We start from the raw sequence: 25,997 nt of genomic DNA, 5'->3' as shown, positions 1-25,997 counted from the left end.
CAAACCAAATCATCTTATTGTTGAAAAAAAGCTAAAAACTGAAAATCAGCGGTACTCCTCTTTAAAATGATCCGATTTCAACGACAGCAGGTGTTTTTATGTGGTAGAAGCATGCTCACACCAGCACACCACACACACTGGCAAAATAACTGTGTATGGGGCCCCACAGCACTGCAGCTAGCCAACACACATTACAAACATTTCAGTGCCCATTCATTCAACCTTTGCTCGCTCGTGCCAAATTCATTAGTAGTCAAAAGTTTCATGACATTAAACATAGCCACCTTTTTGTTTCTAGATTGTAAAGAGACAGACACACTGTTTGACATGTGATATCCTGTGGGGTTTGAAGGCCCTTTCCGTCTGTGAACAGGGCACACTGCATTCTCACATGCAGGCATTTTCATATGGAGATGAATAGCACTAATTTGGAGAATGTCTATTGTTTGCTTGGTTTAGCCAGAATACCGTGAATTTCTGTAAGCCTAGAGCCAGTGATGCCATCAGAGTGTAAAATGCAGAGCTGCTTGATAGACAGTGAATGCCATATTTATCTTGCAGCCTCTCTGAATCTTTGATATTTATGATCGGCTTAATTCGGTATTAGTGTTACCCATTCTGGACCAGAAAATCAACCCAAATTGATTCTCTAAGGTGCAGCTCCAGATTTTATGTCTTGGTGTGGTCACATTTTCAAATATTAGTTCTCTAATTTCTAACTTTGGTGTTACTCACAGGAGAAATATTCCTCGGACTGCCCTAGATTATTGGAGTACCATGCATAAATTAGTTTACTGGCCTTCCTCTGTAAGAATGAAGCCACAAATGTGTGTCCCTCATTAAACGGATAAAAAAAATTGCCATTGAAACCATGCAAATAGTACATATTGTACATATCACTGCAATAGTCTTCATTAAATTCAAAGATGCCTTGCTTGATGACTCAAGCAAAACTCTAATTTCTCAGTTCCCTCCTATTTTTAGCTGCAAACTGAACTTGTGAACTTTTAGACTGAATTAGAAACTAGGACTGCCTTATTAAGAGATCATAACACACTTCATAAATACAGAAGCCATGTTCCTTTTCAACACGAGATAACACCAAGCCATGACTTCAGGCCAGACTCAGTGGTGACTGTTGGAGACTTTAAAAGGAAGTCTAGCTGGAAAACACAAGCAGTAGGAAAGTGCGTGGTGTGGAGGGTGGCACAGTCAGCAGCATTCCTCAGAGAAGGCCTGGTGGAGAGATGCTACCACCCCACCGCTGTGGCCGCACTAACAGCATCATTGGTGTAGGACCTTTCCGTGTGGGTCAGAGGAGGAACCACAAAAAAATTAACAAGTCAAGCGAGAAGCCATTATAGAGCAACACAGGAATTGAAGATTGATCATGTGAGCCTCGACTCTATAATAAGATGTTTTCGACTCCAAACTGGAAGACGTTTTGGGAGAGCTGTGGTTGTGAATGTCTAATTTATCTGTTCACTTGTTCCCTCTGTCAACATGAACAGAATACTTCTTGACATGTTACCCTGCCATAGTAATTTCTCCAAAAGTGCATCTTGAATGATGTGTAATGTGTAGTGATGTCAGCTCTGTTTGAAAGAGACTGAGCAGCATGCAGCTCATACATTATATAGCGGCTATATGCACCATCTGCCAGATTCAGTAGCAAGAAGTAGTCATGAATGGTGTTGGAGGCTACCATCATATTCTAAACCCATGTACCCCTTCTCTGCTAAGTATGCTCTGCAGACTGCTTACGGTTTATGAATGAATGAATAATTGTAATATTGATAGTATATTTAAAGACGGAGCGCTTGGAGTGAAGAAATTTCCTGGCCACTGAAAGAACCATCAGATCAGAGACATCATGACTAATTTGGACCAGCGTCTGCCTCGGACTAATTCCTGGAGGGGCAAACTAATCTAGAAGTGCCAGACTTTTAGCTAACTGCATCTGTCATTAGTGAGCATGCTTCACTCCTGCTGTGTACCCTTGAGCAAGGCAGTTGACCCCCATCAGCAGCACCAGCTGGGGCTGACGGCGGTCTACTGCCAACCCATTATGTGCACTGTGTCTGGAAATGGTAATGTGTCACTCAGCAAATAATAAAGACTCAATAAAGGCTATCTTTTATTTAATTATACTGTTGCAGCTCTTGAGCTTGTTTTCAGTCAGGCTCCATTTCCTGAGAGGAGGCTGATGTCATTAGCCGCCCAGCCTAAATCTAGAAATATGCCAGGAGCCACTACCCCAATTTACTCGGGCGACAAAAGCACACAGACTTCAGACTCAAGACCAAATTTCAGGCAGTCTTTCAGGCACAAATACTTGCAGACACTTGCAACATCCTCACTCAAACTGTATCACATATTTCTCGGTGCCAACAAGTGCATGCACACTCTGATACTGTTAAAATCTTCCTAATTAAAAATAGTTTCATTATCTGTGTTGATAATAATTATGTCTACTCAGCTTGGCTAAACAGCTGACTGCGCAAGACCTCACTCAACGTTAGTCCTGTGCAAATATCTGTGTGGAAACCTGGAATTCATCTTCAGCCTGTTGTGAAAATCTTCCCCAGCCAAACCACAACCTGTCAGAGCTGCTTAACACAAAACTGAATGAACCACAGATTGACATCCATCTGTTGTCCTCAGATTATTACCAGCTTCCCACTCACGCAGTCTCCAAAAATGTCACCTGACTTTACAAGGTTGTGGGATACCATATGCAAAACTGTCATCTCTTATACTTTTCCAAATCCTGTTTGTTGTAAATAATGATTTTCTGTTCCTCTCTTATGTTTCTGAATTCTGTCAACCATTGGATGTGGATTCGGCAACCATCCTTCCCCTTGCTGTTCGATCGTTGTGGCCTGACCAGATGACGAGGTAAGAAAACAGAGTTTTCCTCAATCCTGCTGTGAACCTGAAGTAGGTCACTGTCGATGGGTGATCCGGCCTCGATTATCTCTTCAAAATGAGGCCATTGTGGTTTGTTGATGAGGTCAAGTCAGGCAGTGTATCCTACAATGGCCACTGCTATTTGAATATTTTTTCCTCTCACAGTATTTTTATTTTATTTCTTATTTTTTGACAGGAGTGGAGTCAGTGTCATTGGATCTCGACATTTTAAGGTGTTGAACTAAAATTAGAGGCCCACTATCCAATTTGTAACTGAATTGATTTTTCATTACATGCAGCAAATACATTTCCCACTTAAACACAGTGAGTAATTGAATTTTTGCTGTGAGGACAAAATGTTGCTTTGTGTGCTTCGGGGTTTCACTCGACACCTCGGAGGATTAGGTGTGTTCTTAAAACCCAGATTTTCTTGTTCCTTGTCTCACGCAAAGTGACAACTGAGGATCATTTGTGTTTGTAGGTGTGTCAGCTTTGCTCTCGTGAGGCGTTTGCCTGCTGCTTTGTCTGGTTTTAAGTGCTTCACTCTGTGTGTTTTTAACTTTTAGCTGTTAGCTGAGATGTTCCTCAAGCCAACTTGGCCCTTCCTTTCCTGAAGAGTGGCTCTCCTGCTCTCTGCAGCTTTTCCAGTAGCTAGCAGCCTATCACCTCAATGTCAAAAACCAACCCCCTCCCTCTCACAACTCCTCTCCATGTTGTTGTATACATCCCATGGCCCCACAGCTGTGTTTGGCCTGGCCGACGAGGGGATGAAAGGGGTGTGTGTTTGTTTTCAAGCCCAAACAGTTCACAGGGGGGTGGAGAGGAGTGGATCCGTATGGGCGTGACAAGCCCAGGTTCCTTCCTCAGCAGCATTCCAGACCTAAGTGACAAAGCTGCAATGTATGTAGAGGGAACGCCATGTGAGGAATTTTCAGTGGGACACCATCTGTCACAGGCGCAGAGACTCCTGCTCGCTCTCTGTCAGGTGATGGTTTTGTTTGGCTACTTCTCGCTCAAGTCACCCAACAAGACAGATGGCATGCTCTGATAAAGGTTTGGCACACCTCTAGCAGGGTATGTGATTAAACAGACAGATGTCCAAGTCTCCATAAATATAGTCTCTGGTCTTTTAACCACACCCGTCGTGTGATCTTTATAAAGTACAATATATCTCTTCTCAGAAAGCCATCATTCAGTGCAGCCTGACGTTCACAGCTAAAGCGCTCTTCTGCTGTGTCCACACTCGCGGCTGCAGCACAGGCTGGGCTCCGGGGTGTGGTAGATGAAGAGGGTGACTGTGGCTTCCTTTTGCTAGCCTTAAAATGCCACACAAAACACACACACACACACACACACACTCACATATGCATGCATGCACACACATATACATACACAGAGTGACGTCATACTATTCCTGGGCAGTGACAGATGTGGACAGAGGAGCGTAGTAAGGCAGACGACAGATCTCACTGTCAGAAAAAGAAAAAGAGGGGTCTCTCTCTCTCTCTCACACACACACACACACACACACACACACACACGCACACACGCACACATGCACAGACACACACAGACACACACACCATGGTGCATTCCAGTGTGGCTTTTACTCAACTAGCCATTAGCTCCCATGCCTTCAATTGCTCCTTGTCACTGCAGCCAAAGTGCAGGCAGTCTATACTTGGACTTTATTAGCCCATTAGCTTGCTAGCTACTGCAGCAGATGCCAGTTTTCCCTCATTTTTTTCTATTTCTCTTGTTGCAGTGTCTGTTTTTCCCATTTTTCCCAGCTGTCACTGCCTGTGTGTGTGTGTATGTGTGTATGTGTGTGTGTATGTTCATTGTGTCGGTGCACTGCAAATGTGGAGCTTGCAGATATGTGGCACCACACCCAGTCGTCCTCTGACTGACATCCCCAACCTGCTGTCATTGTTGAAGAAACACATACATATAATTGTGAAAATATCAACAGCAGTTAAACCAAGAGCAGGTCAGCGTCTAGAGTCTTAGTCATGATCTGGTGAGAGTCGGGGTGTTTTTCACTTTCTGTCAGTTATGTCAAAATATAGCGGTAATTTATGGCTCAACACAGATTTGTCAGATAAGGACAAATTGCCTCAGACTCAGACCTGCTGCAGGAACATTTTACTCTAAGTTTTCTCTCATCCTCCTAACATACATCTTGTCATATTTGCTATCATGTGACGCTTAACCACTGTATCAAATGTTAATGTTATGCATAAGACTGCGCAGTAATTCTATCATCCATTACATTATCTCACTAAATCTATCTCTACATCCAAGTACCCGGGCCAAACAATGGTCCCACTCTGTTTCGTGAGCCCTTTGGTAGTTGAGAGGTTGGCGTATCACTTGTCGGTGAAACCTGACCCATCATTTTGTATAACTCTCCGCTGGGCAAAGTGTGTGGGCTTAATACTGTGAGCTTGTGGGGAGATTTCGCTGTGTGATCATTGTGACGGCACAGTGATGCAGACACTGAGGCTGTAGCAGTGGGGTTTGCTTTTGACAGGCGGCCCTGGGGGCTCTCTCAGTTTGATGAGAGGGCAAACAATCGGGTTAGGGAGCAGGCACGCAACACTGTGTTGACAGCCGAGGTTGCTCTAAGATCGCAATTAAGAGATGGTGAATAGTGTGTGCTGCTTGAACAGGAGTTTGGTTTGGACGTTAGCAGCCGTCACGTCCAGCGTTCTTACACTGGAGCCAGTTTACTCCTCAGGAAGAGAAACTGCACTGTCAGGCAAATGCACCTTAAAGTCAATAATAATTATGTGGATTAATGTGGGGTAAAACTACTGCACCTCCTCCCGTCTAAAACTGTAGTCCTACTATTCATGTTGCTTCAGCATGTTGCTAACTGAATGGAATGAAATGAAAACTGCTTCTTGTGAAAGTGCCACCAGTAAACATGTTGGTAATTGTAGCGCCCCGCTTGGGCCAGTCAGTGCAGTGGTGAAACGCACCACTTTCACCAGTGGTGTGTGAGGTTTTCTGTGTGACAAAATACAAACAAATGAACAGATGAAAGCTGTAGCACCCACTTTGATTTATTTGAGTAATTCCCCTTTACAGTGAGAAAGAGGTGACCATTTCACTACATAGAGATTTTATCTGCTCCTTTTCTTACCACATGCATTAAATAGGAGTTGTATATGTTTTTCTCAGGCAAGAACTTTTGGGTTGGCAGGTAAGGATGAGATGATTAGGGGACACTTAATCCCTTTCCTCAAATGTTTTAGCCCAGTACCCTCTACCAAGTTAGTACTTGCAGTTAGATTTGGCTGAATTGGGAAGCCAAACTCATGACATCCACGGGTGTTATGTTCTCTCCCCATTCAATTTGTGCGTTTGTTTCTTTGTTTGTTAGCAGGACTTTGTGGGGAGGTTGGTCATGGGGCAAAGAAGAAGTAATTAATTTTTCACACTGACTGACTGAGGTGGTGTGTGTGGGAGTGGGTGTGGCATCACATATAAATGTATGTAACTTCAGAACAAATTCATGCAACATCATGAAACTTTGTGGAATGATTGGACATGTGGCAAGGAAGAACTGACATCATTTTCACATTGACTGGCCAAAGAGGGGTGTGGTTGGGGGTATGCTTAACTTTTGGTGAATATCCAGCATGTGGAACTGGCATATATTGACAGTTGCATAGTGTTGGCAGAGGTATGCGCTTTACCGTTTGCCTTCTAGTTTCAATAAGCGACTAACTTAATATCGGTTTACTGCTTCACCCTATTCAGTGCTCCTCTGACAGTCTTACTTCCTTTGCACACTGAGTCCTTCCTGTCCCCGCTGGGCCTGCTCACCAGACCCTCAAGCTACTTGGCTTGTGCCTTCATCTCTGCAGATGTCCCACGTCAGCCCGAGCAGCCCTCTAACCTCCAGCCTCAGCATCCTGCAGAAGTTTTGGTCAGAAGGCGACCCCAGACATTCCTCCAAAGCCTCATAGAAGCAGTCCCTGCCAAGCCCCCCAGCCCCTATAAATAATAACCAGCCCAGTTCCCATGGCCCCCACCAAGGACCCAGCGCTCAACTAGCAAGGCATGAACCACGGTGGCCAGAGAGAGCACCTTCCCGTCCCACCACTCCTAGAGATGATTAGCTCTCTGGGAGGAAGTGGGAGCTGGTGTTGAGGTCATGACAGAGGTTACCGGTCAGTCGGTTGGTTTGACTGTCAAGGTTTGTGGGAATAAAAGATCCATTACCTCTTGAAATCATGCGTGCTGTGCTTAGTATGATCATGCTGTGAGAGACAGGACTTGAAACAATCCATCAAGGACTATTGTGACAGCATATGCATCTTACAGTATTTCTGATATGCTGACTAGAAGTCAAATAGCATGAGGAGCTGACTGTATGGTTGTCAACACTCTTAAATTCATAACATCGATGTGGTTGCTGAATGTTTGTGGTATATTGGGAATCCATGTTCAAATTGTACAGCTATAGTATGTGCAGCATCCTCTGCTGGCCTCTACCCCCTGTGGGACAATTCTTAAATTCCTGTGTTTACTTTTGAATTCCTCGGTTTGTCAGACTACGCTTTTGGATGTAGTCATTGCTATCCCACTTGCAATCAGCCTATTGAGGATATTCATGAGCTTTCTGCTTACGTCTGTCCAATTCGTCTTGCAGTGTCATGAAACAGTCAGATTAGGGTGTCTAGTGGTTGATTTCACTCCATAAAGGGACAGTCCACCACAAAACACTTTCATACAGTTGAAAAACAGCTATTGGCAATGTAACTAGCATTTGTGCTTTTCGCCAAGTTGTTGGGTGGTGTATTTTTATTACTTCCATTGACAGCGGATAACTGATGCTGATTTGGCTAAATGTAGACGATGTGACGTCCTGTCAAGATAGTTCCAGCGCTGCCAGGGATTTGTTGTTTAAAATCAAAATCAAAATCAAAGAGCAAGGCATTTTTTCTAGACTCACCATCAATAATTCAAATACAAATCTGTCACAGAAGCAGAAAAGATGCAAATTTCTGCACCAACGGTAGCCAGACATGTCAGATTTTGAGTAAGAAACTGACTTTTACTCCACTGGAAAACTGTCACACACTTCATCCAAAAAAGCAACAGCTGAGTGCAACAAGTTCGGGCAAGTTTCCTGAGTTTTGTCAACATGCATTGTGGGAAACTGAGGAAATGGCTGAAACAGATGTAAATAGGGCAGGTTGAGGGAATGTGGATGCACCAAAAAAATAAATCACAACCATCACGGAACAACTCCTGGAATGCATTGAACATCGCGGATTGATGGCATGCAGCAGTGTAACAGTATCCAAAGGTGGAATTTCCCTTTAACATTGTCTACTCTAGCAAATCCCATCTTTCCTGTGTCACAAATTGATTCCTGCAGTGAAATTCCATACAGGCGGTGTATCTACCAGCCTGATGTCTGGTAGGATGGCCTGGGCTGGGAGCCAAGATGCCTTGATCTTATCTTTCTTGCTTATGGGAGCAAAATCGTGGAGTGCACAAGCGCTGTGAAGGCACGGCTTCACACCAGGCTAATTACGGCCTGAAACATCGGTAAAAGTTTTGGCATCAGAGCAACTGATGTCCTGTGTTTTTGTAAAGTTGAAAAAAATATCGTAATGATTGTTGTATAGTGACCACAACCTGGATTAAGTTGATATTGTGCTCAGTGAAAGTAACGCGCCTGTACTTAATTGGCTGATTCAAGACTTCCCTTTCATACATCTGCAGGTCTATGAGTTACCCCTCCACTGCAGCTTTGACCTCTGGTGGATACATATTTGTTTTCCTTGGTGTCAAATCTACCTCATGTCACTGCGGCCATCTCACACAGGATTATATACTACAAATCTGTCTGATTTCTAGATTAGTCTTTCAAAGGAGAGCTAACATCCAAGATTCAAAATCCTCTAATCCCTCAGCAGTAGCAGACAGTTGACCTTGCTCTCGGTCTTTTAATTATTTTAGTGACTTTAGATCAAATGTGATGCGAGCTTGACATCTTGAGATTCAGCCAGTGATGTTTGTGTGTTTGTGCGTGTGTGCAGTTATGTATAGAGACAGAGGTGAGGTGACAGGACCCAGAACCGGCATGGCTGAGGCTAATGCTCCTCAGCTGCTGCACCCCTCCACCATCCAAAAAAAAAAAAAAAAAACACTTCCAGATGCTCCCACCATGCTACAGGACAGCGGGAGGAAATGCCAGGCGAGCCAAAAGGAAGAGGAAGAGAGATGGTGAAGATCAGGGAGATCTTCTGGAGACTGGGGATGAAGCACGGGATAGTTTTAGCCCCTAGAGAACATAACACTGTGTCTTGATTCACTTCTAGGCCTGGATTATACTGAGAACAAATGAGCCCTGTGGTATATCTTCCCTATACAGAGTTTAAAGGAAGAGTTCACGAAAAACACAAATAAAGATATATTCCTAATTATTCCTAGTGCAGTCTATCCATCCAGATAGTTTGTGTCAAAAATTTACATTTGAAAAACTCAACAGCAGCTCTTTACAAAAAAACAAACAGCAACAGCCCTCGGGCTAAGACTTTCATTGGGAACTATTTTCTGCCAAAGAATACCAGCAAGTGACGTCTATCCTTCACCAAGGTGCACGTATTTGGGTCAGACTGGAAACCCTGGGAAATCACACAAACTATCTGGATGGATAGATTGCACTACAGTGAACTGTTCCTTTAAATCTGAAAGGCATAAAAAGCAGTTTGTTTGTATAACGTTAAACATTTTTAAACTTTAAACGTCTCTGTTGCGGGCGTCGTCTTATGTTGAATGCTATGTTATGTTATGTTAAATTGCTGACTTCCTGTCACTTACTTCGCTTTTGTAGTAAGAGATGTTAACGGCCAGTGAAAAAGGTATAAAAAATATACGTTTAGTGTTCAATGTTGGGAAGATAGATGAGAAGCAGCCATGAATGGTGAAGAGAGTGAATGGTGACAAACCTCAAAGAAAATGAGTTACAAAAGATATGAGATCAGTGATGATGATAATTTCTCTGAAGGGGAAGGCTCCAGCAGACCACCAGTATGTAGCATGCCCAAACCAATCCCCATAGAATATAAAAAAAAAAAAAACAGCAGAGAAACAAGTGGGGTTGCTCAACATACTGTATTTATCCATCCTCACTATCAGCATCATCAAAACACACACACACACACACACACACCATCTTGTCTGTCTATCTTTTTGAGGACATTATATTGACTTCCATTCATTTTTTACAGCCCTCTAATCTTAACCACAACCAAAACCAGCCTAACACAAACCCTTACCCTAACTTTAAGCAATAAGACAGAATTTGCCTTTGTAGTTGTGAGAACTGGCCAAAAAATCCTCACCTCCCAAAATGGATGCATTCTGGTCATCACTATGCAGCATTTACAAGTACACACACACACATACACACACAGAGACAAAACATGCACAGATGGTACGATCAGATTTAAGCTCTTGGTTGTAGAGTGTGTTAGTTAGCACTCTGCAACATGATTATAAATGGATCAGAGAGGCAGAGAGGAGTGGGCCAGTAGTTAAGACACTACCACAAAATTAAGGGAATGTTACTGTAATTGGAATTAAGGAAGTGGTCTAGAGTGTGTGTGTGTGAGTGTGTGTGTGAGTGTGTGAGAGAGACAGAGGGGAAGAGAGGCTGGAAAAGATTGAGAGATTGAGTGCGGGTGGATCAATCAATTAGTAATTTAATCAGTCATGGCCGTAGAGGGAGTAGCCTTTTGTGGCTTTTATTCCCTTAACCTCACACACTTGAACACACACGTAGACCTCTGGACCTTGTTGCTGGCATTAGCAGGAGACCCCAACTGTGTCAGACAGACAGATTCACACACACACACACACACACACACACACACACTGGGTAGCTGTTCACACACTGTGTGTAAACAGTGTCAGAAATGGATCCCAAATGTAATGGGGGTAAGCAGAGACCAGGTGCACTTTTATGAACCAGGAGTGTTGCTGGATTAGCGTTGGGTACTGTGTGTGATTTTTCTTCCCTCTTTGTGTATGTGTGTGTGTGTGTGTGTGTGTGTGTGTGTGTGTGTGTGTGTGTGCCTTAACACACATATTCCATAGCCAGCCCTTCCGAAACCAGACACCGGCCGTAACCGCCAACACTGGCACGCCACCATTTAGTAAATATTTACTGCTCTTGTGGTTTCATGTGAATAGTTTCATGACTTCCATAAATCCAAGCTGGCTAATTGGCTCAGCTGCAGCTTTGTCTTTTCCCCTGTCAAAAGACAAATTTAGACGATGTGGTGTCTTGTTGCTCTGCGGCAAAGTGTGTGAATGACTCATGGTGTAGGTGAATTAGCTGTGAATTCGCATAAAATTTAAACAATAGTGCTGGAAACGAACAGCGACCTGATCTGCTCCTTCTGCAATATGATTTTTTAAAATTTTATCTTTCTAAGCCTGTGTGTGAACAATCAGGTATTTTAAGATCTGTCTTCAAATAAGTGATTGTTAGTGTCTTTGAACTTTATCAGCTTTGTCTTTATGATTTTTCTTTTGAGACTCTTGTTGGAAAGAAATTCAAACTCTTCCCAAGCAAATGTAAACAAAACAAAGTGTGTACTACTGCTACATACCATGTTTTAGAAGCTTATGGCCACTGCTGATTATTTCCCTGCATGTTTCAATAATCTACTGACCTTCAAGCCACTGTTTGGATACTGATTTGCTTCATGTTGCATAAGGCCTTCTGCTGCACCGACAGCGTGACTCTGAATCGACTTCCAGATCACAGCAGCCGTGACGTTTCAGAAGGCGAGAGGCTGAGAGGCTGAGTTTGAACTGGAGCAGTGTGTTTTTGAACAGTTTGAAATACAAAGTGTTTTTGGACTTGACCACTGGGTGTGTGAGCGCTCGGATTCAGGAAGGAAGAGGTTGACGTTTCCTTCTGTGAGAATTGGGATCACAGGAACTGGGTGAGCACCAACATGTGCATCTCATTGACGGATCAAAGAGGAGACACGTGGCTCCTGCCTCGCTCCGTCCCAAAGCCCGTTCCCCTCTTTCCCCTCTTTCTCATGATTCTGTCCCTCCTTTTCAGAATCTTTGTTTTGTTTTGTTGTTTTTTTTTCAAAGATTTTTCTCCTGCATGAAATAACTTGATTGTCTGTCTGACATAGCCCGTCTCACTTACAGCACTGACTCACTCAGGCTCTCTCTGCATTTTTACCCCCACACATACATACTATACTCACATACCTGTGGCATCTTGACCTCTCTATTATCCAGAGGCACTCTGACCACACCAGGATCACTCTTCACTCCCATCTTCTCTCCACAGGCCTCCACCCTCACTGCCAGGGATTCCAAATACCCCCTGATACACACACACATACACACACATGTTCACACACACATTTAGCTTGGCAGCACACAAAATCCTCATTTACTCGCACTCTGTGTGAGGTATTTTTAATTAAAGGTGTTTATCAGATGGTGTGTGTGTTTGTGCACATGTGATCTTCAAAGGTTAAGAGGACACAGAGCGTGGTTGCCCATTACTTACTGCTTTATGGAGCTCCCCTTAGTATTTTAACACCATAAGTTGCTAATGACTTCCTTATTTTTTACTGTTGGTAAACCTCTTCCAGTCTGTTTTTAGAGACCTGGTCATTGGAAGGGAGCTGGAAAAACATCCGGTAGCTTTAGCAGATTAACAGGTTGCCACTGGCAACCTTTTATGGGGTGATGTACACTGGCAGTGGTGCTTTTGTGAACCTTCCTCTGAGTATCCTTTAGGGGTTTCTTTGTTGTTGAAGTAGTGCTTTAGTGGAAAAAAAAAATTGACGATGACACAGAAAACGGGGTTTGTAGGTAGGCCGCTGCGCTCAGTCCAGTTATCCGTCCATCAAATATCTATTAAAAAGAATGGGGTTGCACTCAACAGCGAGGATATTTTTAAGCAGTTTTTAGCCTATTTCAAGATGGACACTGAAGAGACACACCGGAGGCTGGAGCACCAAAACATTTTGTTCAGTTTAAAAGAACTGCAGCACTGACTGTGACATTCTTTTTACGAAACAGAAAACAGCAAAGTTAATGAAATCCTCTGGCCCCAAAATCAGGAATCCTCTGAATACAAAGTGATTTTGGCCTGAGGCTGTGTGTTTCCAGCTGCATGCTCACAGGCCGCCAGATAACTCGCATATGTTATTCCACATCTACACCTGTTGGATTTAAATGAGCCTGATTGTATTCCCAAAATGTCTTCATTTTCTTGTTACTTAATGCATGTCTTCTGGGGTTACTCTGAAAATGGTTCTTACTTCTTACTCTTACTTTGAAAACCAGCACTAAATTGCATTTTTATGTGTCTGTCTGTGTGAATGCAAAAGTAGGTGAGAAAGTGGTACATTATTTCCAAATGCACCGATCTAAGTTCCTTCAATTCTACCAAGCAAAAGTTAGTTTTCTCCCCCACAAGCAACTTTGGGCAAACTTCTTCTTCAGCCGTCACTCAAGTCACTATACAATGAAGGATCTGCCCAACTAGAAACATTCAAATTGAAAAACAAACAGGTGAACTTCCTGTTATTCACCAGTTGTAAAAACTTCACCTCGACTCTCTCTAACACACTTACCAGTTGATATATCACACTTGGGAATACAGGATTATCTGACTTTAGCAACATTTATTTTGCTGCATACTTTTTTTGAGGCGATGAGAAGGATGCTTGAGCAACTCGTGTATGTGTTGTAAGAAAACGCCCATATTTCCCTCGGGGATACAACTGTTCGTTAACGTCAGTGTGTGTGTACGTGCATGCACACAAACGTTCACATTTGCTTCTTCGAAAGGCTTTGTTCAACTGGAAGATATGCTGACCTGGAACTGTCAGTTTCCTTGAGATGCCAGGGGAAGAAACCACAAGTCAGACTTGCATTTTGCCAGCAGGGAAGCTAAAAGAAATTGGGAAACATTTGCAGTGCTTCTGATTTGCTGCTGAACAAATACTCCATAAGACTCTATAATAGTCTACAATAGTATCTGACAGTCCCTGCTCGGCTTTGTTGAATTTTGTGTAACTTTTTTGCTCATCTCCCAAGGGTTGATAAACCAGACAAGAATAATTTACTCTGTCCAAAATAATTAGCCTAATATACATTTTTCATAGGCACTGTATGTCACCCTGCATGCTTGCAAAGCTTTTTGAAGTCAAACGCCGTGCTGCTACTTGGTATGGAGCCAGTGAGTCAGTCCGCTTAAGATTTTTACCAGCATTTGGGACATGGTAAGTGTTAATTTTGGACCCTTGCTTAATATTTTACTCATAGTTTCTGAAGCAGTGAAGGCAAGCTGTGCGTTTTTGGATGAGTTTGTGTTTTTGTCCATACTTACAGTAGTCCTAATTTCAAGAATTTCAAGCCCCTCAGGCTCCTGTAGTGTCCCACTACCGGATAGGTTCTTCTTGCAGGGATCCTCTCCGCCCTCCTCTTGTCCTTGCTCTTCCACTCCACCTGTTCCTTCGCTGCCATCGGCACGGCAGACTGGCACCCGCCCTCTTGTGCCGCCTGTCTGCGATATTTATGTTACCTAGGAATGTGACATATTTCGAGAGTGCCCTGGAGGATCTGTCCATAACCTGTGATGGTCGATGGGATCAAATTACAGCACACATAAAAAATGTTGACGCTTAAAATATCTGACCTCGTAAAAAGCTAAGGGACACACAATGCAACTTTTCATTTGAGTATTTAAAATGGAGTGTGACTGTGAATTTTTTTCAGTTGTGAAGTGGTCGAGAGTTTCACCAACTTGTGTATTTGTGGCTAGACCATTGTCAGAGTTAACTACCAATCAGTGTTGTTTTTTTTCCCTCCCCACTTTTTTTTTTTCAAGACAATGGAAGTAAACCTTATAAGAGGATAACACGATGAAGCTCCAGGACCATGTTTATCTAAAGTGACAGCTGTGGCCTTTTTTTACTCAACTTTGATGACTGTGACATTGTTCTCACTGGGAAAATATATGGCATGAGTGGGCCAGGAGAAAGAGATCTTGACATTGCATAACATTGCAAAACAATGTGTGTCAGCCCCACAGCACTTTAAAAGAAAGCATGCTTCACACCAACACATCACTTAAATTCCTGTGTAGTACAAACAAGCTGAAGTCATTTTAATTCCTGTCACAAAAGACACAGAGAGACATTTTTTATAGTATTGGGGGAGTCTGGCCTGTCCAGAAGGCTGGCTCAGGATGCTGTTAATCTTAAGGAAAGTTTAACTGATTTACAACCAGCTTCTGTTAGTGTTGGAGCTGTAGCGCACCAGTCGTCTCAGAGGACCTTTCTGGCAGCACTACTGTGAAGTTTTTCTGTGTTTGTGGAGACAAAAGCCCGCTTTCCCCACTCTGAATGAACAGTCTGGTTATGGCATAGCAGTGTCTCTATCTCACATTGCTGCCCAATTTGCCTGGGCACCGTGCCAAAAGGGGGTGCCCCTCTCTCAGCAGCATTACCATGAGAGGGAAACGTTGAGGGCTTGTGCATTGTCATGTTGTAAGCATACCATTCTGCTTAAGAAAGGCACAGATTTGATCTCAGTGGAATTACTGATATAGACATTGTAGAATGTGCCACAGACACTGACTGAAACTCAGTTTCCTTGGCACATATCAGACTTTTCCTAAGAATGAACCTGCTCATGTTGTCCAAAATTCTGTATTTATCCATGCAGATTGATATAAAGTGGTTTTACTAATGTCTGATGTGTTTCATGCCACCTTATCTTATCAAGAAGCAATAGTGGCAGCATTAGAGCTTTTGCCATTAGGAGTTGAGAAGGTGTCACAGAAGCACTTCTTTTTCCTTCCTAATCTAGTGGCTAGTCCAGCTCGATCCAGGCTAAACCACAGCCTGATGGAGGAGGTCTGCTAGCTGACTTAGGAGTCTTGTGCTTGCTGGTGTCTGGGCTATTAATAGAGCTAGCCTGAGAATTCAGACTAAGGTCAGCAATCAGATTCCTGCTCCCAACAACTAGGAAAAGTCCCTCCCAAGAAATTATGCATTTTTGACATTGCTGTTCATGTATGTAAACTTCCACTCATACAGGATGTCTGTAGTTGTGAGGTAGGGGCATCCATTCCCACTTTTGCAGAGTTCCCTGCAGAAAGTACCAACTGTTGGTATCCTGCCGCCTACATCAGCCTGCTGCTCCAAGATTTTTTTTTTTAAAAAATGTGATTCACACAGTGGAAAGTACGTTAGGTCATATAATGTGACCTTAAAAGACCCATAAATCATGCTTTTTCAATTTATCAGGCGAAACGTTTTACGGCGCGTTGGAAGTGTACTTCAGTGAAGACTGTTGTGAAAAATGAGTGAAGATTTCATAACGTCCCTCTTGAAAGCAATTATTTGAAAGTTATCTAGTTTGGTGGCTTGAAGCTCAAAGGTGCACTGCCTCAGTATGAGCTTTTTTTGCAGCACAAATTGTACACCTGTGATAATTCTCTGAGTGCCCTGCAGTTAACGACTCGAAATAGCTCCCTCTCCTGCAGACTTTCTCTACAGCTAAACAAAATGTATGTGTAATGATCCAATGCTTATTCAAAGTGATTTATCAGATGGTAGTACTTAGTACCTACTAGCATTTTCCAGAGATCTGTATGCAGACATGCTGAACATTTAGCTTAATCCCTTTGATCCCCTTAATCCCATTGATTTGTTTTAATAATGGAAAGAAAAACACTCACAGACACCAGCTCAGTCTTATAAATTCACTGGACGGAAAAGCCATTTTTTAAAAGTTAGAGGCAAGATGGTACATCGTTTAACTCTCTTCCAAAATAGATGTGGTTCTCTTTACATTACAGATGTGGCAGACTAAAATATTGCTTCATGTCTCTTTTTAACACAACACTGTTGCTGCTTCGTCAGCAGTCTGTCCACTCGCACAGATGGATAGATGAACATGCAAGCATCAGTGATCACACACACACACACAAACACATGCACACACACACGCACACACACACCCTGCTGGTGTTAACAGCTTCACTCAGAGCCACATAAGCTAAACCATCACACACTAATTCCAACAAACACTGACATACACACACTTACACACAGTAACAGCCAGACCTCCCTACTTGTTCTTCATGCTTATTCTCCAGTCCCAGATGGCCTGCCATGAACCCTATATATTCCCGACCAGATTAACTCACACACTCTCACCCCGTCGCTACAGTATGGCTCACCCTCTCATTTGCAGTTTGCCTTGCAGATTACAAGCTGCTTAAAAACGGCACCGCTGAAGAGTTAAATGTCTGTTTACATCCGAAGATATTACATCACATTTTACCTTCTTATCTGTGCAGTTTTAGTCCACAATTTACTAATATACTGCTGTGTAATAACAGGCTTGGGATTTGTAATGCATCCATGTGGGCTTACTGGTTTGCGGTCAGAATGTGTTTGAGTTAGGACTTCTTACTTGGCCTGCATAGTAATATAATATGTACCCTTCATATCGGTCGTGCCATGGCATTTGTAGCTTCACCAGCATTTTTGTTTATGGCTATACAGCAATTCTGTTCATTCTGGTTCGTGCAGGCTTTGGTCCCATTGTATATGTGTAACACGAATCTGCTATTTTGGGCTGTGTAGATTATACTATGAACATCTGGTGGATTGGCTGCTTTGAGTACCGCACTGTGTGTGTGTGAATGTAAAAAAAATTTTAGCTCGTGTTACTGCAACAGATGCAGTAACAAGCCGTTTTGAAAGTCCCAAATGCCTCTCTTCATGCAAAGCTCAGCCTCTTGCATAGCAGTGGTTACTATATTATATAGCCATATTCAAATGGAGCAGAGTTGAAGTGGAGGCTCAGGGCTTTTACCTCTGCTTCTTACACTGCACTTCATAGGGCGGCTGGTAGATTCTCTGTTGTTTTGCGGTTTTATTTGAGGAAGACAGATTGATAAGAGCCAGTGCAATAGGGGGAAAAAATTACAACTGTAGATAGTTTCAAGATGTTCTTTGTTTTGGTACCTTGCTCAAAGCTTTCTCACTATCTATCTATCACTGTCTTTAATTCCTCCTCACTCTCTCTTTCCCCAACCTCTCACTCCAGCCTCTCTCTCCCCATCTCTGTCATGTTATGCCATGATGGCTCAGTGACTGATATTCCCAGCAGGCATGAAGACCCAGGGCCTAATTCTGCATAACAGTGGAGTCGATCACTCCACTGAGCTCGACTGGAAGAACTGCGAACTGGGAGTTTCTGAATGTGGCCCCTTGAAGAGGCTTCTTAATGTCCCTGTTGAGGGGACATTTTCTCCAGCATTTTCTCCATGGCATTTATCAGATAATGAGGTTATTGAGAGGCCGGGTCAAATTCAGTTTATCTCACACTGTGCAGAAATGCCAGGTTTGTTTGGAGTTGATTGCAAAGCTAAATCATCAAAGAAGAAAAATGAGTTTGAGCTTTAGTCAACCCAGACAGAGAGTAAGTACTAGACTGACTGGTGTTAAAATGCTTGTCAGAAAGGTTCTTTTTTTTTTTATCATTATAAGGATAAATAGATTTCCATTCTTGTGTGCAGGAGATAAAATCTGTCTACACAGGAACCCTGTGTGTTTAATCAACACATTCATCCGTGCTTACCAAATTTTTTTTCCATCCTACTTGATCTTGGTGACTGGCCTTGTCAAAGATCACAGCTCCTTTCTGATGGTGCAATGACCCAATTTTGCACCGCGGATAACTTTGGATTGTTTCCTCCTCTTGACTCTTATTTTCACAGAAATATTTCCATGCCAGTTACTGACGCACCCTTGGCAGGCGTATAACCCCCAGTTAAAGGGCTAGCTTCTGTCTGACATTTATTGCTCAAGTGCTTTTTTTGTATCTGCAGAGGTTCTGATATAAACCTCAGCCTGTCAGTTCACTCAGTCACTGGAAACTTTGTCCAAATCAAAATGTTGATGTTGAAACACTGGATTTCCTAGCTAAGAGTTGGCAACATTGAGCTGTTAGTCGAGATTCCGCGAAAAATGTAGTTTTTACTGTTTGGATGGCCATGAGTGTGTGCTTGTAATATCGTCATTTTCAAAACTATAAAACCGTCAAGTAGTTTCTTTAATGCTTCTCAGGAATTCATACATACATTAGTCCCTCCAGGTTCATGGGGGAACGGTTTAATTTCACACTGTATGAGACCCTGCAGGTGTCTCACTAGATCGGTGCCATTTCCTTTTGACGCCCTTTTGACACCTCATTTACTCAAGGTGTCACTTTTGCTGACGCACATTTTGTGTCATATTTCTTTAATGCTCTCTGAATGGGATTTAAAAATCTTTAGAATCTAAGCATCTTTCAGAAAATAGCAAATGTTTTCATCTCTTAGGTTGGTGTGCGCTCATGCTGTTTTTCAGTGGTATCTACTGTAGATGATGATTGTAGAGCTCAGTGGGAATGGTGATGGTGATATGACTGTGAGGCACAATGAATACAATTTATGAAGAGCACTGACAGAGTAAACTGCCTTATTCCACTCAATGTATCCAGTAGGCCAGTTTAAAGGTTGAGCTGAGAGGGACAGTCGTGCTAACTTTGACACTGCATCATCATAGGCTGTCATGCTTACCCCTCAGCTACTACATGTGTGAGTGAGTGAGCAGGCAATGCCAGGCCTAAATAAATATTATCATGCCCCACTGAATGTACCCAAACACTCTGCCCAGGGTAGCAGTTAGCTAAACAAACCAGAGGTTACAGCTCTTTGCTCAGATTTGAAACCATAGTGGCTAAAGCTGAAGGTTGATGCAGTACTGGGCAGTGGCCGCACCCCTGATTAGCCTCAAGTTTATTATTCAATTAGGCTTTCAATAAACCATAAAACCATGTGCCATAATTGAGATGAATTACTAGTGATAAAAAAGATTTTCTTGCATACTGATTTGCAAATCATAAATTTAATTAAGTGTGTCCTGTCAGATGAAGGTTCCTAGGAATTTTTAAGACCCTGCTGACTGTGATGCCGTGTATTTCCAAGGGAGGGAGTGGAGTGGGCTTCCTTTTGAAGACTGAAGTGACCAGAATGTCCAGTTTTTTGTGCTTAGCTGCAGGTTGTTGGTTCCTCACTGTGATGATAGGCGGCCTGTTTCCTCCTGGTACGTGGAGTAACTCAACACTAAATCATTTAAGTCAGAAAACATCTGCTGCACTGCTCTCTAGGGCTTGAAACTTAAAGGATTTTTTTCTGGCCACACCTAATCAGCGATGTGGCCACATTATTTTTAGCAGCTGTCAATCGTGAAGTACCTGCTGTGACATCACTGACTGGGTGTTGTCAGAGCTTCAACATACCTGAAAGTTTCAAGAGCAGTGCAGCAGAGGTTTTCTGACTTAAATGATCAGTCTTAAATGTCTCTGTCATCTGCAAACTTGAGAAGAAAGACATATCTGTCTTTCTGGCTTTTGTAGTGTTTCAGTGTCACGTGGTTAGGCTCAGGCATGCAAACCACTTGGTTATCGTATTGTAACGTAATATAACATAACATAAAGTTTGCAACAAATGAGCACCACTGTGGCTCCATGAAACTTGGTTTGCTCGGGTTAAAGTCAGTTATATGTCACCCTGCCTGCCTCCTTGTGAGGACATAAGACTAAGTGATTACAAACGTGCTTGTGATGCGTTACAAACAAATGTAATCTGCAACAAAATACGTTCCTCTCGAAATATAATTGAAAATGCAACTCAGTGGTATGAGAATGTAATTTTTAGGAGACGGGGTTGTCTTAGGAAGAGAGGGTACAAAATGTGGTTTTATGTTAAAGGTTAAAGTTTTCTACAGTTATTTGTATGACAAACCCCAAGACTGACTGACATAAAACCAGCTTCACACATATGGTTATCCTTTCAAATTAAACCGATTGGTCTAATTAGGACAACATAATTAAACCTTGATTGACATTGATTAGCCTGATGGAGACGCTGTGATTAAAGGTCGAATTTTCAAAGGCTCAAGGTCTTCCATCAGCAGCCCCATTGACACAAAACTTGCCACACGAATCAGATGCTCTTAGAAATTAACTGGCCTAATGGAGTGAACACAACGTGGAGATGCATCCTTCTCATAAGTTTAGTCAAAATTTGATCAGTGATGTTTACGATATGATGTGTGTGTGTGTGTGTGTGTGTGTGTGTGTGTGTGTGTGTGTGTGTGTGTGTGTGTGTATGTGTGTGTGTGTGTCTGTGTGTGTCTGTGTGTGTGTGTGTGTGTGTGTGTGTGTGTGTGTGACAGTATGCAAAGGTCTCCACAGACAGATACCAAACTCTGTACATTAGTTCTGAATAATTTTAAAAGATTAATTTGAGCAGCTATGGCACCATGTGGGGGAGGACATGTTTACTCTCTACTGTTGTATATTGTCAGTGGTATTATTAGTATTATTGTTGTTTATGGAATCTACTTTTCTGAAAGCTAAACTCTCCGTCTCCCCTCCTGTCCAGAGCACAGCCATGCCTGGTGATTGATATCTCTCCTCTCCTGTGTTTTCTGAAGTTTACTGCACTACAGTAAGCTGCACCCCCCCACACACCCAGAGCTTTTCCTCTCTCCCTCTCTCTGACCTTCACACTTGTCTAAATTCTCTGTCACATTTTACAGTCCTGTCCTTTCCCCCACTGCCTGTGCTGCTCCTTTTACCAGCACCAGCCATCGAGCCCGGGATGCAGCATGTGTCTGTATGCAGCATAAAATTATTCGTGTCTCGGTAAAAGACTGCGTAGCTCTACCGGTGCTGGAGGCGCAGAAGGTTTGCCTTTACAAACCTGGAGCAGCTCGCTGTCCCTGTCCTCTGCTGAGGCGTGTGTGTGTGTTTGTGTGTGCGTGCATGTGTGTGTGTGTTTGTCTGGGCTGTCTGCAGAATGGTAAGTGTAGCATGTCATCTATATTGCGATGAGAGGTGAGATATGCTAGGCTGCACAGTATAAGCCTTCCGTAGCCAATCGCAATTTAACCTCTCTTTAGTTTATAATGAGAAGGGCACGAGACAGAGCTGTGGCATTTTTGTCAATCTGCCTTTTGTTTTTGACATTGACTTAATCTGATGTTCTGACCAGTTGTTTATCATTGTGCCTGTCTGTCTGATATATCATCCATACCGATCAGGAGTCTTTTAATAGAGAAAAATGGCTTTCTTAATGCACAGGACTGTCTGAATTCACTCTGTCTGTGTGCTCTGTCCGAGCAAATCTTGCCTTTCATGCATCTGGTTGCAAGGTATAGCAAGGTATAGCTTAAATCTGTGGAGGCAATGATAATAACCCAAACATTATAGTTAAAATTCTGAATAAATGTGGCACTAATTCCCAGTGAGCTGTCAAAACACCAACCTGAGTGTTTAGCCCAATTCTGGTGAAGACTTCACACTTAGTCATGTACGTGCCTTGTGACAGCAACAACATAAACATTCATTTCATCTTTGCAAATTTGTCACATACATTTGATTTAAAAAAAAAAAAAAAAAAAAACTGCTAAAGGTGAGTTATGACATGACATGGCATGACATTTGTTGAGTCACTGTTGATTCAATTCATAGTATGCTTGTTCATCTTATGAGTCATTTCTTTTTACCTAAATACTATATTCTCAGAGATTCTCTACATTGTTGGCACCTATTTAAATTGCTCCACCTGGAATATGTGTGTCATGAGAGTTATATATCTTCTTGGTGGTCAAAGGACATACTACATACTGCAGTATGTGGCTGAATGTCTGTATGGGACAGGCGGTGGTTAAAAAACAAAAAGGTTGATCAAAATGTGGTAGACAGGAGTGTGCGCCTCACGTGAAGGGGCACATAGTGTCTGTGCCTGAGCTAGCACAATGTGCGTTTCAAGTGCACGTGTTAAAATCCCGGGCATCACAGATGAGTCATTTGGCGAGGCATCTGAGCCCTGGCCCACCGTGTGTGTGTGTGTGTGTGAGTGTGTGTGTGTGTGTGAGTGATTGTTTATGGTTACATGTGCTGAGGTTTTCATGCTTTTTTAGTGTGTGTGTGTGTGTGTTTTTATGTGGCTCTTGGTGTGTTTGGGCAGCAAGATTAGAGAAACAGATCACATCCGGGAGGAGGAGAACAGATGGAAAGAGTAGGAGGAAGGGGACAATTATGTTTAGTTCACGTCGGAGCCCAGGCCAGAGAGGCCCCACCCCAGAAGACACCATCACCATCTGTTGAGGGTTCAAGCCACTGATTGGCACATATTTAGCACCATTCCCTGAATCCCCATTAACAGCTAGTACAAATAATCCATCCTGCTTTGTGTTCGGGTGAAATATCTTTATGAATATGATATAAAACAAGAGAACACATGGATTTTCAACCTGGGTGAAGAATAGGCCCGGTGCTCAGCTGCTTTGTAGATATGAGAGATATGATGCTGACTGTCGAGGCCACATGGTGGGAATTTGGCTCCGGTGGTTTCACAGGTGAAGCCCAGATGTTGCGACCATGTTCCTCGACGATGGCTTTTTAGTCTTAACAACCTCGAGTCTCTCCAACAGCACTGAGCCCCAGGGTGCAGAGACTTTTGGAAACTTTAAAGGTCAGCTGGAGATTGGACCAGAGCCCTTCTGCTTATTATGCTAACGGCTTCATAATGTGAACACCCAGGGATTCCTCCAGACAAGCCTCATGTCTGGAGTGTCAATCACAAAGGCCAGGAGGCTCATTTTGGGCTGCTGCTTGTCACTCAGTTAAGCTGTTATGACCAAAATGATCTTTCACTCTGGAGATAACCACTAAACAGGTCAGTCGCACCCCAGACGGCCCAGGAGCGGCGTCAGGAAGCCTGGGGGTCAGGGAGCAGGGTGGGTGAGTGACGAGTTCAAAACAAGACTGAGCCTGGAGGATAAACATTATGCTGTTGCACTTGATAAATATTGGAATTATTGGATCCAGATTTGCCAATCATGTTGCTGTTTGTCTCGGGATAGAAATATTTACCCAGTGTATATTTATCTCCTGGGTCATCTGAAACTTTATTTATGAAAGTCACCAGAGGAAACAACGTGTGTTCAGTGTCTGCAGAGTTACGTCATATGACTGCAGCACAGCGGATCACACTCCATCACACTGAATTATTCAGGTTTAGAGGAATTGAGCCCGTTCACACATCTGGTTTGTTCTTGCTTGAATGGAAATGTTTTCATCAACGCCAGTGTGGCATTGGATTGGGTTCTTTAATGGCTGCCTCTCAGGGACCATGCAAGACCAGACCGTTTGCATTATCTGCGCCAAAGGTGTTTGCACATAGGCCTAGCAACTAATACTGTAAAGTCTGGTGTGTGTGTGTGCGTTTGAGTGTGTGTAATCATACATCTTATTATTGTCTACATAACACAAGCATCTTAAGTAAATCCCCAAATAGCGTGATGCAGAATGTTTTGACTGCTTATGAAAAAAGCTAAGCCTGTGTTTTCTTATTCACTGTAATTGTTCACACCCCCTTTTAAAGTCATCCAATAAAAATGTACTTATAGACACATTCCTTTTCAGGGACCAGTGTGCTTAGTGTGTTTTATTTTATGTGTTGTTAAGGTACACGGTGTTGCCTAGAGTCCCCAAGCGACATTGTGCAGTTGGCATGCAGATAATCCAGAACGTTATGATCCTCTTTTGAAACACTCTTGGCTTTCTGAAAGGCATTTCCTGAACATTATTGAGAAGTCTGACCTGCTGGTTTGGCACACCTCAATTTGAATGTTCAACAAAATCTAGCTAGAGACATGCAACAGACAATGAGAGAGATAATTAATTTTCAATAATAATATCTTGTATATAACCTACATATCTTATATATCTTACAACATGTTTCATTAAAGCTCTTAAGTAATCAGACAATATGCAGACCATTCATATGGACAACTAAAGAAAGCCTTGCATTTTTAATTAAACTCTCTGGTTGAGCATGTTGACATGCTCACCAATACTCGATTACAGGGAGTAATAATTTTAAGGCAGTAGTTTGATTATGTTTACATTGTTCAAAGTAACACGACTCCTCTAATAAGCCACCATACATGGATTCATTTAATAACAGATCAACAGATCACTACACTGCAGATGTTATTGTTGGTGTTTGATGTGCATTTAGACATGACATAATGATATAAAAGCTTAAAAGAAGGACTCAGTGGAGGCCAGTGGGTTAGGAGAGGTTTGTTTCTGGAAACCGCGAAGTACAACTGTACATGTTTAATCTCTCAACAATAGAGAAATACGTATTAAACACTGAAACCTGAAAAATTAGCTGTTTTTTGAGTTGCTCCGTTTGAACCGTGTCTTCAGTCGAGTGATTTTAGCTGTTCAAGGTGACGTGTGCAAATTGAATGCAGATGCCGGAAAGCGTTTTTAAAGTGCACATATAACTGCAGGTTTTGGGTTGCACTTTACCTTCTGCCTGTCGGGAGAGGGCTCTGTGACTGAGGCAACGAGTGGTGCTGCTGGGGATTAGTTCAGGCAACTAGAACGACTAAATAAAGTTATAATTAGGATTATGGTCAGGTTTTGGTTCCTAAAACACTTGCTTAAGTTCAGCAGCTAAAACAATTTGTTCAAGATTGGGTGGAAAAAGAAAAAAACTGCCCTCCAAGTAAAAATTTAAGTCATAGTTGAAAATTTTCTAGGATTGAGTTGGGAATTGAATTTTTTTTTTATTGGGGTGGAGGTCAAGGTTAAACACAGCACCTGTCAGCACAACAAGGTTAAACTACTGCATGTTCTTGTTGTCTTGCCTGTGCAGTGTAATCCTTTTGCAGTGAGAAGATGCATTTCTCTTATTTTCCGTGCACAGAGCATATACTGTGGTCATTTCATGAAATTTTGGGAGCCCATGCTAAAATTTTACACAACAGGATCCATAGTATTTATTGAGCTGCTAACCCATTCAGTGATCATCTAAATTTCATTTGGGAAGAGAGTGATGCATTTCTATTTTAGTCATTTTTTTTTAAGGATGCTTAGTGCCTGTGATGTAATGAACAGTCAGCCTCCAACACTGCCTGCCT

General features: G+C 42.5%; 1 protein-coding gene across 1 annotated transcript in view; it reads left to right on the top strand.

The window, feature by feature from the left end:
* The window catches only part of septin4b (septin 4b), a 53,414-nt gene that overhangs the window by 2,105 nt on the left and 25,312 nt on the right, over positions 1–25,997 (top strand). Inside the window, exon 2 of the mRNA XM_030066922.1 lies at positions 2,891–2,898. Within this exon, the coding sequence (XP_029922782.1) occupies positions 2,891–2,898 (8 nt within the window). The remainder of the gene's footprint in view (positions 1–2,890; positions 2,899–25,997) is intronic.

The sequence above is a fragment of the Myripristis murdjan genome, chromosome 13, assembly GCF_902150065.1.
Source record: "Myripristis murdjan chromosome 13, fMyrMur1.1, whole genome shotgun sequence".
NCBI lineage: Eukaryota > Metazoa > Chordata > Actinopteri > Holocentriformes > Holocentridae > Myripristis > Myripristis murdjan.
The sequence above is the reverse complement of the archived record's forward strand: the minus strand, read 5'-3'. Positions and strand labels throughout refer to the sequence as shown.